The following is an 18,470-nucleotide window of genomic DNA, read 5'->3' on the forward strand; positions in this document are numbered from 1 at the left end:
ATATATGAGGAAATGTTTTATATTATTTACAATATAATGACTATTTATACCCCCATCATAGGCTTCTAATAGGTTTATCTATTTCTGCCGATGGCCCTAAATGTAATGCCCCTGACACCACATTTTACATCGTATGTGCGAATGTCCTCTCACTACTTTTGGAGACTGGTTGCTCAATTTGCTTCCACCTGCTAATTGAATTGTCTCGCCCTCTGTGCAGAGTGCACAATATTAGTGATTACTCCAGCTAACATTCGGTTGCTTGGAGGGAGTAAAAGGTTGCTGTTAATGGTGTCTGCGGTGGCTGGTAAATGCACACAACACATGTGGGTCCTAAAGCTTCCTCCATCTCTATCTCTATTTAAAGTCAAATTATTTTATGCTTGCTGTATGGATTGGTTGGAGACTATTTTACATAAAGAGTCTAGGACGGAATCCTTTTTTAAGATATGGGCGGGATATATTGATTCTCTGCCTGTTCTCACATTGAACGACAATTTTATGTTCTTTATGTATTCTCAGTTCCCATTTCTCTAGGGGGTAATTTTACTAAAGAGAGTTTTTGGAAGTGGAGATGTTGCCTATAGCAACCAATCAGAATCTGCTTAAAATTTAACTAGCACCTTCTAGAAGATAATAGCTAGAATCTGATTGGTTGCTATGGGCAACATCTCCACTTCTAAAAACTCTCACTTTAGTAAATGTACCCCTTAGACACTGGCAAGTATGTGCTTGATGCATTGTTTTTTTACTATTGCTCCAATAAAGGAGAAAAAAAGGTGTTTGTTTCTGACACTTACATGTCCAATTCCCTTTAGCGATTTTAAATGAATATTAAGTTTACAATTATATGGATACCATGTACATTGCTGCTTTATTCTATCATTGTGTCCTTTTGTGGTTTTATAAATGTGTTCTTACTAATATTGGTTAAACTGTAAACTTGTTAAATTACAAGAGACCTGATTATTAGAGGTTGCACCTTATCTTTTTACTTCTCCAGATTTTGTTTCTGCAGACATGTAAATGGGTTTCAGTGGCAGGAGAACTATCATTCCCTATTATTGCTCCTTACAAAAGGGCCTTGATTATAGCACCTGCTTAAGGTGACATTGAATACTATAAGGATATTATCTGCATATTCAAGGCGCAGCTGATAAACCTCCCTCCACAGTGCAGTGTTTCTAACGTAATCATAAATATTGGGGAATAATACTATTTGCACTGTTTTCTGCTATTTTACATTGCGTCGCCTCAACTATGCCATATAAATATTACACCTAGGTAATAGACACTTCATAGCAAATCTACTGATACCCCTTTTCCACCAGAGCTAAAACCCGGGTTATTGCAGGGTTAACATGGGTAGCTCCTTGGTGTAAAAGGGGACAGGGTTGGATTCCCGGGTCGAGTGACCCAACAATCCAACCCAGGTAACTTGCAGGGTTTAACACGGGAATTACCCATAAACTCTGCAGTGTAAACGACGCGATCCGAGTCACGATGGCCGACTTCAGTGGTGCTTGGAGATTATGTCATATCCAAGCGTCCACTTCCATGCCGGAAGAGCCGGGTCGAAGCAGACCCAGCTCCGGTGTGAACGGCGCCGACTCGGAAATATCCTGGGTCGGCGTCGGCTAAATTCCGGGTCTAATCCGGTTTGGAACCCTGTTCCAACCTTCGGGTCAGACCCGGAATTTAGGTATAAAAGCGGTATAAGTAACCCACAAATCCAGGTCAGCAACATAAACGAACACAATTCTAACACCAACTTAACTATAATATAATGAAGATAAACTATTAAAAATACTTTCAGTTATCATGAGTGTAATACATACAAATACACACTTTACATCATAGTATAACTTTAATATTGTGTAAACAGTACATATATGGGGGGGATTCAATTGGTGGCAATGGCTGTGATTTACCATTCCGTAATGTCACACGGCGGGCAGCTATATTGCTAGTGTCTCCTCGTACCTCATAGACTAGTGTAGAGTTACAGTAATATGTGGAAATGTGCTTCACATCATCTGCATTGAATTTCCCCCATATAGTCTTATGTGTACACACATAATACAATGCAGTTACAGGTAAGACAATATACCACACAACAAAACAACTCACAGAGGCAGTTCCAGTTTACCAGTTTATACCCACAAATGCTGTTTCTTTTCTGTTATGAGTTTACTCTGTTAGTATGTTCTGCTTAGTTCATTATTTTTGTTTAAGTATTTATATTTAGTTTTGTGTGTTTGCAGTAAATATGTGTATCACTATATAATATTCCTAGTCACACGATACCAGATATCCTAGACATGTGACTTTACTATAATAATGTATTATACACTATATACAGTTTCCTTCCACTGACATACATACAGACTCTGCTATACATCTAAATGGATAATCTTACAAGTATAGATACATATAACACCATTCTTCCTTCATGTGTTGTTTATCCTTCAGCACCGCCGTTGATTTCCATGGAGGGCATGGTCTTCTTCATAGGTGTTGTATTATCTAATCTCAACACTGTGACTATTGCTCTTGGTGACTCCCTCCTTTTTCTCAGGCAATAGAAACATTGGTGTATATTTACTAAAGTGCGGGTTTTTAGAAGTGGAGATGTTACCCATAGCAACCAATCAGCGCCGTAGCTAGACGGCAGTGCGCCCTGTGCAGCACTGCCGCCCCTCTCACTCCCTCTCCGCCCCCCTCCTCCACTCCCCCCCCCCCCCCCCTGGGCTCTTACCCTAACTTCCGACAGAAGGAGGGAGGGCGGGTTCTTCCGCCGATTTTCAGTGTCCAGGGCGCACCACTGCCGGAGGTCTCTATCTGCAGACCTCCGGCAGAGAGAAGTGTGTGGCCGGTGCCGCTGGAGGATGGCGACCGGTGCACATGACCCCTCAGCCCCCCCCCTAGTTGCGGCCCTGAACCAATCAGTTTCTAGCTATTATCTTCTATAAGATACTAGATAAATGTTAAGTAGAATTTGATTGGTTGCTAGGGGCTATCCTCTTCTAAAACCCGCACTTTAGTAATATACCCCTATGCATACTTGCCAACTCTCCCTCATTGTCAGAGAGACTTCCTGAAATAGTAGCAATCTCCCTGTCTCCCTGAAAAGTCTAGTAATCTCCCTGATTGCACCAAACCCCCATTATGAAGCTGTTCTATAAAAAACAAAACGAGATCTATACATTCAAATGGGATAATTAGTATAATTTCCCTGCATTGGTTATAAGGCACAATGATCCCTACGGCTACATGAATTTTCTGAAAAGTATCAGTGTGGTTTCATCAACATGTAGATCTTACTAACTGCTTTGGGGTTCGTTTACATTTGGATGTAAGTCAGTATTATGACACGCCTCTCAGATGTAGCTGCACACACCCACTTTACCGCCGCCGCGCTCATAGATGCAGCTTTCATATTCTCCCTGAAATGCTTTTTCAAAAGTAGTCAAGTATGCCCCTATGTCTCATTTTATTTTCATGTCTATTTTAATTTTAATATGTTATGTAAGTGCATGGAAAAAGTGCCTATATTTGCACTTACTGCTACACAAGGCAATGAGAAGGGAATGCCCAGGGTAGTATTTGGTACATATTGTGGCATTTTTTTAATTCTCTTCACTTGATTTTATGTAAGGTGCTCCATATTACTAAATCCCAAGCATTGTGGATAAAAATTCCATAACAGTAAAGCAGAGGTTCCCAACCTCTGACATTGCAGTCCATGTTTTAAGTATTTCCATGCTTGAGCACAGGTGACTTAATTAGTACCTCAGTCAATTTGAGTTAACCATCTGGACTCAAGCATGGATATCCTTAAAATCTGGACTGTGATGCCAGAGTTTGGAAACCTCTGCATTATAGTGTAGTGCAGAGGTACCCAAATGTGTCCCTCAAGGCACCCCAACAGTTCAGGTTTTAGAGATATCCATGGTTGAGCACAGATGGTTAAATGAAATTGAGGTACTAATTAAGTCACCTGTGGTCAAGCATGGATAGCCTTAAAACCTGGCCTGTTAGGGTGCCTTGAGGACCAAGTTTGGGAACCTTTGGTCGAGTGAATGAGAGGGAGCGCTGACCAATCACAAATTCCACATATATATATATATATATATATATATATATATATATATATACATATATAAATAATTAAGTGTCAGGCAGTGTAATTATCCCTTACTTTTCGCCATCAGATTATTCATAGGTAATGGTCAAATGAATAGAAGAAAATTCTGAATAGTTCAATTTAAGTGGGGTGAGGAAAGTCCAGAATGGAAAGTGGGCAGTGTTTTGTCCGGGCTTGTGTGACTTTCCATTAAGAACACTGAGAAACAGGTAATTGTTTTGGGCATAAATATATACTGGACAAAACAAAAAAAAGGTACAAACTGTGCTAAAGGACGTGTTTTATTTATTCTGTGCAGCTAGGATGTATTGTACAAGGCACATCATTATTTAGCACAGTAAGCCAAAAGCCTTCATTAGAGACATTTAAAACACCAGCCTTGGCATTTAAAATCACTTTAGGCTGATGATTGGGTTGTAACAATGGCATTATCCATTACTTTTCCACTAATGTCACTGCTTCATATAGACAAATGATTTAAGGAATGCATACTATTGTATACATCAATGTATTTAGTATTATACAATTAAAATATGAAGTAACTAAATAGAATCGATTGTATTTAAAAATCTAAAGTAATAAATGTATAGTAATTGAATAGAATGGATTGTTGAAAATATAAATTCCTATTCAGTTATTTGCAGGATCCAATGTTAAAGCAAATGTACAGTATCATAAAAACGTGCACTGCAAGCCATAGCCAGAGCTGTCAACAGAAGGGATTCTCCTGGGTAGCAATTAGCAGCAAATCGCTAGTTTACAGAAGTTCTCCCCTAATGTGTCCAAAAGACTTGGGGGAAATTTCCTAAGCAGCGGGTTTAAAGTCTCGGTGGGATTGCAAGAGTTTTGCTGATGGGTTTGCATCTCACCAATTTACTAGGCTAAAAACCAAAGCGAAATGCAGATAAATCTCCCACAGAAAATAACTTTCCCCTGATAGGTGTATTTGCGTAAAGTGCTGCACAGATCCCTAGGGTCTGTGCAGCCTTTTCTATATTATACAGCTTTTATACCTAAATTCCGGGTCTGACCCGAAGGTTGGAACAGGGTTCCAAATCGGATCAGACCAGGAATTTAGCCGGCGCCGACCTAGGATATTCCCGAGTTGGCGCCGTTCACACCGGAGTCGGGTCTGCAATGACCCAGCTCTTCCGACGTGGAAGTGGACGCTTGGAGATGACGTCAGCTCCAAGCGCCACTGAAGCCAGCCAATCATGCGGCGCGCTCCAGGTCATCGTGACCCGGATCGCGCCGTTTACACTGCAGGGTTTCACGGGTTATTCCCGTGTTAAACCCTGCAAATTACCTTCATTCCATGTAGGCATCCCCAGAATGTGGCAAAAAAACCAGGATGCATAACTACCCCTGACTGGTCCTGTAACGAATGACAGTTCACTTCCAGTGACTGTCATAGGAATGAATGGGAGCGCTGACCAATTACAGCACTTAGTAAATATTGCCCACGGAGTAAATAGTTTTTTTTTACCAGGTGAAGCTTGAATTTAAAATGTAACTTCCCTCATACAAGTACTGTTGTAGTTTATAAAACAACCACGTGAATGTTCTGTTTAAGAATTCCCTTGCCTTAATTAGGGGTGTGTATCGACAATAAAAAGGCCAACAGTCAATAGATTGACACCAAATGGTTGACATGCAATAGGTTGACAGAGTTAAAATGTTGTCAGGTTCAAATGGTCAACACCTGTTTTTGGTTTTGTTTTGTTTTTATTTCACCCTAACCCTCCCCCTAGTTCCTAACCCACCCCCTGGTGCCTAACCCTAACCCTCCCCCCTAGTGACTAACCATAGCTAACCTTCCCCATAGTGCCTAACCCTAACCGTCCCTTCAAGCAGCCTAACCCTCCACCAAGTGCCTAATCATCACCTTAAAAAATTTGAAAAAATAAATAAAAAACATGTCGACCATCTGTGTGTCGACCATTTGAACCTGTCAACCTTTTAACCCTGTCAACCTTTTGTCAGTCGACCTAATGTCCTTTTCGACCTATTGCATGTCCACCCCCTGGTGTCGATCGATTGACTGTCGACCTATTCATTGTTGATCTTCTATACGTATAACCCAAGGCTCTCGTGACTGTCCAGAATGCTCATGTGACTGTCCAGAATGCTCACGTGACTGTCCAGAATGCCGAGTGTGTCCCTACAGCTGGGAGGCTGCAGACTCCGATATATTAAAATATTAAATATTGAGGATTTGCTTTCCTCCCTCTATTAACTCAAACTGTTATCATATATACATACATCCACATTGATACATTTCCAGTCTCAACCACACAGTTAGTGATATAAGGCAGCATAATTTTTTTAGGGAGTTTCGAAACTGCCTGTTTTGTCAATTTCCTGTTGCTGTTAGTTTGCTTGACATTGTGTGTTCTGATGCAGCAGTTATTATACCGATGCCATTATTTAGCCGGCACCCACAGGGACAGGAGCTCTGAAAGGAGCCCATCTTTGCCATGTGCTGGCGGTGCTGCAGGGACTTCTGTTCATGCGCTGTCCCACTGACCGCAAATGTGTGACCACCAATGCCGGGGAGGGTTCCTGTCGAACCCTATGCTGACTAAATTTGCGATGTGTAGCCAATAGACATCAGCGGGATACCGCCATCTTCAGCTGAGGCCAGTCTACGGAATCATCACATTCCAGAAGTTGGTATATACGGCACCATCGCATCCCAATAGAAACCTATGGGGGTGGCGGCTGTTGACAGGAATGGAGAGATCGCAACAGGTATCAGAGATATCTGCTACGGCCCCTCTGTCATACATTCAGGGGATACTAAATATATGCAGTTAACACCTGAAAACGTGTGCTTTCGGTGGAGTAAGCCGCAAATATCTATTGATAAATGTGCCCCTTAATCACTTATCTTTCAGCTGTCTGAGATACTTGTGTGATTACTAATGCTGGGCATATACTATACAATATCTGTCAGATATCTGTCCAATCTGGCATCTTTATTTCATGGCCGGGCTTAGGTCCGGCGGTATGTCATACCGATTCCCCCAGGGGCATATTTGATTTTGTAGGAGGAGTTATCACTAATTATCAATCTATATTAATTAAATGAAAAATTGATGCACTATGAATTGACAGTGGTGAAGGATTTTTAAATAAAAATTGCACAGAAAATATACTCCTTGCATAGGCTCTTATACACCCTATTGAAAATTGCGAGATGACTGGAACTGTTGTTCTGAATGTTGTTGTGGTGGTATTAAGATATTTATAATAAAGACTCATACAAGTAGTTGTTTTTCATCCGACCACGATATGTCCAGTCTCAACTGTGAAAGTAGCCTATCTGGCACTTCCTATAGGTTTCATTGGACCTTACTTTAATGTAGAGATGAGCGGTTCGGTTTTACTCGGTTATGTTCGGATCTCAAAAATGATCACATTGGCTATCCGGCTCTCACAGGTTTTGGATAGCCAATACGATAAATCCAAACTTGCGCTAATTTGGCAGAGAGAACAGAGTCAAAACCGAACCGCTTATCTGTGAAGTGTCGCTTAAGCTGTGTTCACCAAGCTATGTATAAGATGTGACATAACACTGTTCTGGCTGTAGAGACATCTTATATGAGCTACATCTGTATTTCTGTACCAGACACAGCCCAAGAATACAAAAGTGCGCCCCAAGAAGAAAGCTACAGGAACCAGTGTACCTGGAGAGTCCGCATGAAGACATGCCTTCCTGTCCGGGATTTCCCTTACACGCTGCTCATGTGAAACTCTTTGGAGGACTTTGTGCTTTAGTAGCGTCAGCTACTAATTTAGGATCACTCCACACCCGGGGAACAGTATTTGCAAAACAATATGTTTATTGAAATGATATAATTAGATATTATATTGTGCCACACTGAGATATGTGATATACAAGTTGTGCAGAGATCCACTCAGGCACACCTACCCGTAGAAACAAAACTTATACTTCTCTATGGACATCAAAATAGGTTTGAAGAATAAAAGAAAAACTATTATAGTAATAATGAAAAAGAACAGGGATGAACAGTTGTGTCTGATGTGTCTGTCGGGCAGGTGACCATCTATTGTCAGTGACATTTTTTATAGGAGATCTATTGGTTATCCTTTACAGTGACCTCAGTAGTGCAAGTAGTATGTATTTACAATTTGGTTGTTTTTTGTTTTTTTTTCATTTAAATTTTTTATTATTATTTTTAAATCTAGATATGACAGCCATTTTTTTTATCAACCCTTTCATAAATATACTGGAAGCTTTTAGTGTACTCATACACAGACTATAGTATAGATGGGACTAAATGACTGCAGTGAGGAGACTATACGAACACTATGGCAATCACATATACTATATAGCAGTACACACTAATTTCTATATAGGGCACTATGAACTGTTGTACTGTTTTCTTACATGCTGAAGTGTAAGTGGCTTTATAATGCCATAAATAAGAGATATTACACATGAAAATGTGTGGAGGAGATTTAATTATCAGGTAGTTCGTAATGAAAGTAATTAAGTGCAAGCAGTTGGGGTAACTGACCAGGTGATGATAGTGCCACGTGTAGGGCTATGTTATCATCCATCTTCTTGGCTAAATGTCTGAGTCTTGGCTTTTCTGGGAATACTTTTCCTGGCCAGAGGCTCCCACTGTGACTTAAGCTAGAGGTACAATTTACTAAGATGCTCAGCAGTCAGAGAGGATGGGAGAAGGAAGAGCAGTAACCCTGTGCCAAGTGATACGGGCTCCCAGCTGGGATTGGAGGGCTAATATTACCTGTTTCAGCTGAGGATTTATGAATGTGACTGGATGAAAATAAGAGTAACATGCGTGTAAATATTAGTTTTAGATGAGACTCTTTCATAATAAGAAGAAGATAAGGTGGTTTTCAGGATGTGAATAGTTGTAGGGATGGTTTATGACTTGTTCACTGACTGTTCAGCATATTCGGCAAATAACAGTTTTTCCCAGAAATCTGTGAGAGCTGTAGAAAGGACAAAACTGCTTCCCTGACTTATGATAACCTGTTAGTACTGGGGTATTCAGTCAATTTAAAGTTTACATTCTTTTAATATTATATATGATACTGTATGTAACACAGCCTGCACCTCATTGAATTGTACACCGCTTGCTATACTGCTGCCTACACAGCAAACTCACTTCTGTAAAAGTGCAGCAACACAACTTTCCTTAGAATAGTCCCTAGTTTTGTGTGGTCAAAATTGTTATTTAAATGATAACACAACTTTTCAGCCTGTAGTAATTTATGTATAGACCCAACGTTAGCATTGAAGGGGCAGTACTTTGAGTTACAGAACCATGTGACTCTTTGTAACGTCATTCATAATAAAAAGCCTTAATATATCAGGGTGCTTCTCATCAGCAGGACACTTGGAGAGTATATACACTGAGCTGATTATGATGCTTGTAACATAATTCATGATTATGATGAATACTTAAAAGACAGTGAAACTTGCCATTGACCTATAATACAGCTGTCTGGACTGGATACTATTAATAACATTTATTATATGGCGCTTGCATATTCTGCAGCGTTTTACAACTGGAATATTGTAATATATACAAATACACTGATGTTGATGTCTCAATCCAAACTGTGAATTTTGTTGTGCTTAAACAGAATGCATAAAGCAATCATTTGCACAATCACTGCTTTGATATGTAAATTGATCAGTTAGTGAAGGAGGTTTAAGCCAATGATTGGTAAGTTTCATATATTGCTGCAAATTCTTTCCCAAACCCACAGGTTGTGTATCTGCTCTGTAAAGGGGCTGAGACTCTGTTTAGCTGATTGGTGATAAGAGGATATAATAAAGATTCATTTGGCATAACGCCCTGTTACGCCACTGGTGACTTTTAGTGAAATTTGCACTTTTGATTGTATTAAATTATTCTGTGTTTTTTAAATCTATATTTTTATTAGCAATATAATGTTAATTATAACTGGGCTCTGTATAATAAATACACAGCTCATTAGTTAAGTGACTACTCTCACAGCCGAATAAAGCCCTCATTTTCTGCTGAATTAAATACTATTTAAGGTACGAGTATGTAGACTCCACATATGTGTCTTTCTGTCTTTACTTTATTCTCAGGAGGATTTTTTTTGTTAAGTTTTTGCTTGCACATTACTAAATAAAAATATTCTTAATTCACATTGCATTGCTGCTAACATTTTAGTTATCATGTTTGAGCCTGATGAGAGGAAAGTTTATTATACATTATGTGAGCCGTGCTACCTTTAAAGGTCTTACACATAATGATAGCAATGAAAGAACTCCCAGAATGGGACATCAACACTTGTTTGGGTATTGGTTATAAAAACATTTGCAACTAATATTTTAATTTCCTACGGGAGTAGTTGTTAACTAACAACTGATATGCAAGGTGTTAGTGTTCCCAGCTCTTTTGGTCTTGAGAGAATTCATAGCTAACTTCTGACTAAGGGCCTGATTCAGAGCCACTCGTAAGCGGCAGCTCGTTCGCTCCGAGCGGTGTTTGCCCAACTGCGCATGCGTACGGATCTTTATACGCATGCGCGAACCAGTCAGTGCGGCCGAAATTCATGTGTTCGCAAAATAGCGAATGCCTGCTAATTTGAGTGACAGAATGAGGCGTATGTGGGTGGTAACAGGGGAAGGTGCTTGAAAACGGGGAGTGGAAATCCGATCGCAGGCGTGCTTAACGGGCGTTTTAAGGGAGTGCATAATTAATCCCGCAGCTTCATTGACCACGTCACTTGTTTTTTTTTAACTCAGAACTGCTCACAAAATAGTGGTTGAAAAAACCAACCACAAGAATAGCGAGCAGTTCATACACTGGTCGATGTACTCGATTAATCTAATAAATAGCGGACATGACGTATGGTGCGAGCGGCCAGGGAACGTATTTTTCAAATTTACGATCGCATGTTTTGCTCCCTCGTTCAGACTTAGAGGCGTGAACAGACCGCAAAGTGCGAACGGTTCATTTGAATAGCCACCCCTTTTTAGAAAGCGAACGACCACAAATAGCGAGCGGCTCTGAATGAGGGCCTAAATGTATCCCACTTAGGGGAAGATTCAATTAGCCGTGATAACTTAACGGGGGGTGAAAAAGGGAGGTAGCCTCCGGCTTCATCACGTGAGGCTTTTCTCTTAGGCTTCCTTTTTCACCCGATACTTTTGTTAACGCCCATTAAATTGACGTGAATCTGTAAAAAGTTCACGGATTCGTGTGTTAACATGGTCGCGGCACCTGTTATCAGGGATTTTTGTTCACTGTCTGTGCAGTGGTGAAAAAAAAATCACTGATAAGTGCTGCCAGTGGCCGCAAGTTGGGGCTAATTGAATATCCCCGGGGGCTAATTGAATTCCCCCATAACACTCATTAATTCATGTTTGCCTTACTATAATTTACACTGCTTATTTCTTCCTCAATCCAAAATTAAAGTATGTAAGAAAATAAAATAGCAACCTGTTATTCAAATATTGTTATGTGGCTATGAATGCATTAAAGGGTGATTTAATTGCTGTTTGTATTGCATAGATATTGCCCTCAGCTGTGCTCTAAGCCCAATACAAATGTATGTGCCTAGCTGTAAACACGAGCTGCTTCTATATGTCCACAAATAGGAATACCTACCATTTATACTATCTGTTGCCTTTTAGTTAATTAAAGCATACAAGTCACATGTCTGCCATGTATAGCGCACACATTTGTACAGTGCCACAGTGCGCTAAGCCAGACATCACACCTCTTATTTCTGTATTTGCCAAAATCTGCCCATAAGCACAGTAGGCCCTATCTTAGGTGCAATAGAGTGTAAAATGTGCAGAAGTATGTACAAAGGATAACAAATGCATCTAGTGTGTGTCTGGTGACAGATGTGCTTGCAGCATGCTTAATAAATGGCATCAAATAATTACAGCTCTGTAGTTCTGTTGCCTTTAGCAACTCAGCCATTTCGGGGAGTAATATGGAAATAGCAGTCATTAAAAGATGTTTCCCAAAAATAGATTCTGCAGTCACATTTGGAATTAGATAACTAGAAGTTATCATTTTCTCCCCAGAGGACAGAGGCAAGCGTCATCGTTGTGTTATGCTACATGATTGTTTGCCAAATATGTTTCTTCCAATGTGCGTACAGACCTCACTTGCAAATACCAGCAATAAAACATACTTTTCCAAATTTCCTATCCATGAATGAGGACAGGGGTCATGGACTTGCTGTGATAGGGGCACAACCATGTTGCAATGGGAGCGTGTCCCTTCATATGGATGCCTCTTATACCCCTTTCAAATCGCAATTCTGGGTGGCACCTGGGATTTTGTACACAGGTCCATCCCGGGTGCGACTCGGCTGAAACCCCTTTCAGACTGACGGCCCAAGCCGGCTTATTGCCAGGTCGATGACGTCACCGCCATCATGTGCAGAGCTGACGCTTGGAGTTGAGATCAACTCCAAGCACTGACTATTCCTGTGCTGTGAACGGGACCTGGGTCGCATCGACCTGGGTTACCCATTCACACTGCATCGCGAGTCGGGTTATTTCAACCTGGTCCTTCACACTGCACAGTAACCCGGGTTGCTGTGTGTTCACATGCAATAACCAGAGTTATTGCTGGCAGTGTGAAAGGGGTATCAGCCTGTTGCCTGCCAAGCAGCCATTCTCTCTATGCTTAGCATTGGTGAACCAGACACAACTCCTAACATTCCCACCGCAGGACAAATCTGTTCACTGCAAGATGATGGGTCAGATCCCACAATTCGGGACAGTGCCACCGTAATAGTGACAGTTGGGAGCTATGACTGAATGGTGGAAATATCTAGCAAAAGATATATTAACTAAAACAAGTGAGTTTTGGAACATGCATAATTAGAAATGTGTTGGCCCCATAGCAAAATTTTAAAGGGACACATGACTTCCTCCTCCCAATTACCTTACCGCGTCCCCAAGCTACACAGGGCCAAATAGCTTAGGCGTCCTGAACAGCCAGGCCCCCTAGCAGCTGTCACAGCTGCTACATCAGTATTTAGGCCCATGTCCTTTAACAAACAAGCATGATATTATTTTTCATATATTACTGAGTTAGTGATAGTTCATGGTAAAAAAATAGTTTACCCTCAAAATATTTCTTAGTTGTGCCACAGATATGGGAAACAAAATGTGTCTGATATAGTTTTATTCTATTCCGCTTTACAGACTGTGAGCAGCATCATGATTTACACAAATGAGCACTACTGCACTTTATGTATTATACTTTTCTGTTGGTTAATAAATCTGGTGCAGATGAATGCAGGGGTTGGGTATGAAATGCCGACAGTCGGGATACCGACACTTGTTGGTTGGTATGCTAACCCTCCCCCTCTCCCTACCCTAACCCTCCCTCTTTGTTCCCTAATTCCTACCCTAACCCTGCCCCTCTCCCTGCACCCTAAACCTAACACTCCATCTTTGGTGCCAAACGCATTAAGAAAGCAGGTGTGTGAGGTTTTGGAATATTTTCCATCAGGAAGTATAATTTAGTAGATTACCTACCTAAACAGCACATTTACAATGGAGTTTGAATCAACCAGATCATTAACAGAAATAAATGGCACTTCAGAACTGGTTTATTTCACCTTTTAGTCATATTTTAGGGATTTGGCCATGCCACGAGTATGTCAGACTTCACCACCGATGACGTTATAATTATTCCTTGCCACTAAAGAAGACCCTTAAACAACTAATGTATAGATAATTATCACACATAAACAAGTTTGGGAAAGAAAATGGGACAATTGAAGATAGGTAACATTCTGTTATAGGCATATATACATTCATATATACAGACATTTATTTCTAATTGTTTCCATTAGACACATGCAGAAGGAAATTATAAATAAAACAGGGTCAGAGTGCTTTTAAAGCCTAATTTGGGGGCAATAAATTGTAAACTAGATACTGTAATTTTTGGGCAGGTTCTGTGTCACTATGGACCTAGGGCCTGATACAGAGTTGGGAATAGAGAGAGAGATAGCACTTAACTGTGAACCTGAACAAACCATATTGCAATGCAAGGGGTGTAAATACATATTATTTTTTTTTGCATGTGGGGTAAATACTGGCTGCTTTTACATGTAACCCACAAATACTGCACAGCTTTATTATTACTCTACAATTTAGATGTCAGTTTGGACACCTCCCTCCCAAATCTAAATATCTCTGCACATTTTAAATCCGCCCCACCTGCAGTGCAGCATGGTTTCACCAAGATGATCAGTTGAAAGTGAGATCTCTATATTCCCAACTCTGAATCAGGCCCCTAGTCCCAAGGCTAGATTGTAAATTCACGTTGGCATTACAGGTCTGACATCGGATTTTCACTTTAAGTATTAATGTGATACACAAACCCCCACCCATCTCAGTGAATGTTCTTTAAACGGTGTCTCCAGCAACATTGAATAATTGCAGCATTTTCCATGGATAGCATTTTTAGCAGCGATCATTTATAGGAGATGACTCAGCAGGGTGGAATATATTTGGCCATATAATGAGAGGGCGATGCACTGCTAACACTGAAGTGGTATGAACACTAAGCTTTCTTGATGCACTGATGTTACTGTGAAAATTATACTTTGTGATTCCAATAATATCTTTGTATAAACAAATAATAAGGAATGTGCACATATAGGATGCATTATGAGCAGTGATTACTGAAACAAAAAAAGAATGTAAACAATAAAACATTGAAATATCCTTTAGTGCATTGTGTCTTTCTTTTTAATTTGTATGTACAATTGAGTTAACAAGTTAAATCTCCATACATCTGCCATGGACATCACACTTTGTCATGGACTTCATTAGCTCTGCCCTGTCCCTCCTCTGTACAGTACTCACCCCCATTCTACCTGTCAGGCTGGCAGCACATCAGCCCCTGCCCTCCCTGCATCCACCTTTCACCAGGCCCTGCCACCTGTCTTTATGGTTCTCAGTCCGTGTTTGTGCTGCCGTGCCAAGCACACTAGCTCCTAAGAAGTACAGCTGCTCCCCGCAAGGATCATCTTATTTATTTTATCATGTAATGTTGGGCTTGGCCACGCTGAACCCCAACACTATCCTTCAAATCTTGTCCTTCATTTCCTCACCTTGATCTTACAGTATTAATCCAAACAAAAGGTGGCTCTTACCCAAATGCAGTGTCTATGGGGTCTATTTACTAAGCTTTGTTAGGAGATAAAGTGAACGGAGGTAAGGTACCAGCCAATCAGCTCCTAACTGCCATGTCACAGGCTGTGTTTGAAAAATGACAGGAGCTGATTGGCTGGTACCTTATCTCCGTTCACTTTATCTCCTGACAGAGCTTAGTAAATAGACCCTTATGTCCCCAAAGCACCATTGATATGGGCATGGCCCAATGGTTATAGGGCCTAATTCTGAGTCACAATCAGAAGCATCTATTGGCGGTCTACCGTCTGCGACTTTATGCAAATGATGCTACAAACTCCTTCCCTTGTGTACATCCATGCAGCCGAACGTGCAAGGCCTGAGACGCCAACTTGCAGCATCCGTACATGGCAGATGCAGTTTCTCTGTCTTTGCCTGCGGCTCTACATTGTTGATTGGTGGCAATAACATGCCAGGTGCTCAGTTACCCCAGACCACCTGTATCTCACAGTATGTAATGCAGGTGGAGGGAATGAATGGTGGCCAGTGACATGCGGTGAGGCAAATGGCTGGGGAGGCACTGGCTAGTATCAGAGCCAGATTTACACACACATATATGAACCTGAGGGTACATGTGGGTAGTATACAAAGGTGCAGCAGTACATAGTGCTGGAAATTTGGTGTATTTTGATTAGGGATGTGCAGAAAAGGTAGACAGGGGAGGCAGTGCCTCATCTGCCATTCACTTTTTACTACAGAGTTTTGACTATAAAAATTATTAGAATAATACAAAGAAGATATTTATAATATTTTCTTTATTTTTTTTCTTATACTTTTTATAGTCAAAACTCTGGAGTATACAGGAAATTACAGGTATGACAGGAAAGGCTCTGCCTGACCAGACCACACATCACTGATGGTGGCAATAACATGCCAGGTGCTTAGTTACCCCAGATACATGTATCTCACCGTATGTAATGCAGGTGGAGGGGGTGAATGGTGGCAATAACATGCCAGGTGCTTAATTACCCCAGATACATGTATCTCACAGTATGTAATGCAGGTGGAAGGGGGTGAATGGTGGCAATAACATGCCAGGTGCTTAGTTACCCCAGATACATGTATCTCACAGTATGTAATGCAGGTGGAAGGGGGTGAATGGTGGCAATAACATGCCAGGTGCTTAGTTACCCCAGATACATGTATCTCACCGTATGTAATGCAGGTGGAGGGGGTGAATGGTGGCAATAACATGCCAGGTGCTTAGTTACCCCAGATACATGTATCTCACAGTATGTAATGCAGGTGGAGGGGGTGAATGGTGGCAATAACATCCCAGGTGCTTAGTTACCCCAGATACATGTATATCACATTATGTAATGCAGGTGGAGGGGGTGAATGGTGGCAATAACATGTCAGGTGCTTAGTTACCCCAGATACATGTAACTCACAGTATGTAATGCACGTGGAGGGGGTGAATGGTGGAAATAACATGCCAGGTGCTTAGTTACCCCAGATACATGTATCTCACCGTATGTAATGCAGGTGGAGGGGGTGAGCGGTGGCAATAACATGCCAGGTGCTTAGTTACCCCAGATACATGTATCTCACAGTATGTAATGCAGGTGGAGGGGGTGAATGGTGGCAATAACATGTCAGGTGCTTAGTTACCCCAGATACATGTATCTCACAGTATGTAATGCAGGTGGAGGGGGTGAATGGTGGCAATAACATGTCAGGTGCTTAGTTACCCCAGATACATGTATCTCACAGTATGGGACACTGTTACGGAAGCTGGTATTAGGTAGTCAGCAATGGTCTTACTGAACCTCCTAACTGATTTTAACCTCTGAAGTGGACCAGGCTAAGTGCAGCAGAGGGGGAGCGTTATTACAGAGAGCCACCATAATGTCTCCCGGAGAGGAGCAACTAAAAATTAGCAAGTATGCTGTACGCCTACACCACGTCCTTACTGTGCTTTGGCTGTGCCTACATGACCACACAGCCCCGGTCCCAGACAGAAATATGCACAAAAAAGATGCATACAAGGGCATAGCTACAGTAATTTAGGGGAGTGCAGCTGCTATGGGACCTAGGCTACCTCTGGGGTCTGGTCCTCTCCCTGAGTTAAGCTGCCATCTCCTGAGCCCAGGATTTTCTATTCTCACCAGAGTGCTGCTGCAGGCAACTGCTGTCACCGGCCCGGTTGCTCCGCCTCATTCTCTCCTCACTGATTTTTTAATTAATCATAGTCTTCTTATATACCACGTTATATCATAAACAATTAGGATTAGGGGGATTCTATAATTGTTTAAACATATTTTTCCCATTTATAATACTATATGCTAGTAAGTAATCACCATTCGTTGAATCCTGCATATCAGCTAAGTAGGCAGATAGTGCACAAAAGGCCATCCAAGGCTACACTATGGCCTATGACATAGGGAAAGGAGCGGGAATGCTAATATTAGATCATTTACAATGAAAATGGATAAACTGCTAAATAATTTGCACATGGGGTGTGAGGCTGTGGAAATTTTGCTATGAGGCCCCCATAGGTATTTCTACGTCGCTGCTCACAAGGATGAATTGGGAGAAAAAACTGATAACACCAAGGTGATCCTCCATCAAATTAAACTCCTCTGCTCTCCGTTGATAATATTGCATCAAAGAAAAGAAAATATGGCAGACAACTTCCAACATACATGCCACTCTCTGAAATAGTAGCAATCTCCCTGAAGAGTCCAGCAATCTCCCTGATTGCACATTACCCCCATTATGTAGCTGTTATATAAACAAAAAAAGACATATACATTAAAATGGGATCATTAGTATAATTTCACTGCATTTGTTATAAGGAACAATTATCCCTATGGCTACATGTATTTTCTGAAATGTATCAGTGTGTTTTCATCAACAACTAGATCTTACTAACTGCTTTTGGGCTCATTTACATTTGGCTATAAGTCAGTTTATGACACACCTCTCGGATGTAGCAGTACACACCCACTGTAACGCGTGCACATAGGTGTTGCTTTCACAATATCCCTGAAATGCATTTTCAAAAGTAGGCAAGTCTGACTGGCAAATTCTTCTATTGTTAAGTGTATATATAAATTGTTAACACACCCTTATTGACATTGTAGGTTTTTTTGATTTAAAGCCTGAATT

The 18,470-nt window shown here is 41.0% G+C and overlaps 1 protein-coding gene across 1 annotated transcript in view; it reads left to right on the forward strand.

The window, feature by feature from the left end:
• Positions 1-14,859, forward strand: part of REEP2 (receptor accessory protein 2) — a 66,698-nt gene extending 51,839 nt beyond the window's left edge. Inside the window, exon 8 of the mRNA XM_088465418.1 lies at positions 7,779-14,859. Within this exon, the coding sequence (XP_088321544.1) occupies positions 7,779-7,853 (75 nt within the window). The 3' untranslated portion in view covers positions 7,854-14,859. The remainder of the gene's footprint in view (positions 1-7,778) is intronic.
• The last annotated feature ends 3,611 nt before the right edge of the window (positions 14,860-18,470 follow it).

Source organism: Taudactylus pleione, unplaced genomic scaffold (genome assembly GCF_031769625.1).
Source record: "Taudactylus pleione unplaced genomic scaffold, aTauple2 ptg001990l, whole genome shotgun sequence".
NCBI classification, from domain to species: domain Eukaryota; kingdom Metazoa; phylum Chordata; class Amphibia; order Anura; family Myobatrachidae; genus Taudactylus; species Taudactylus pleione.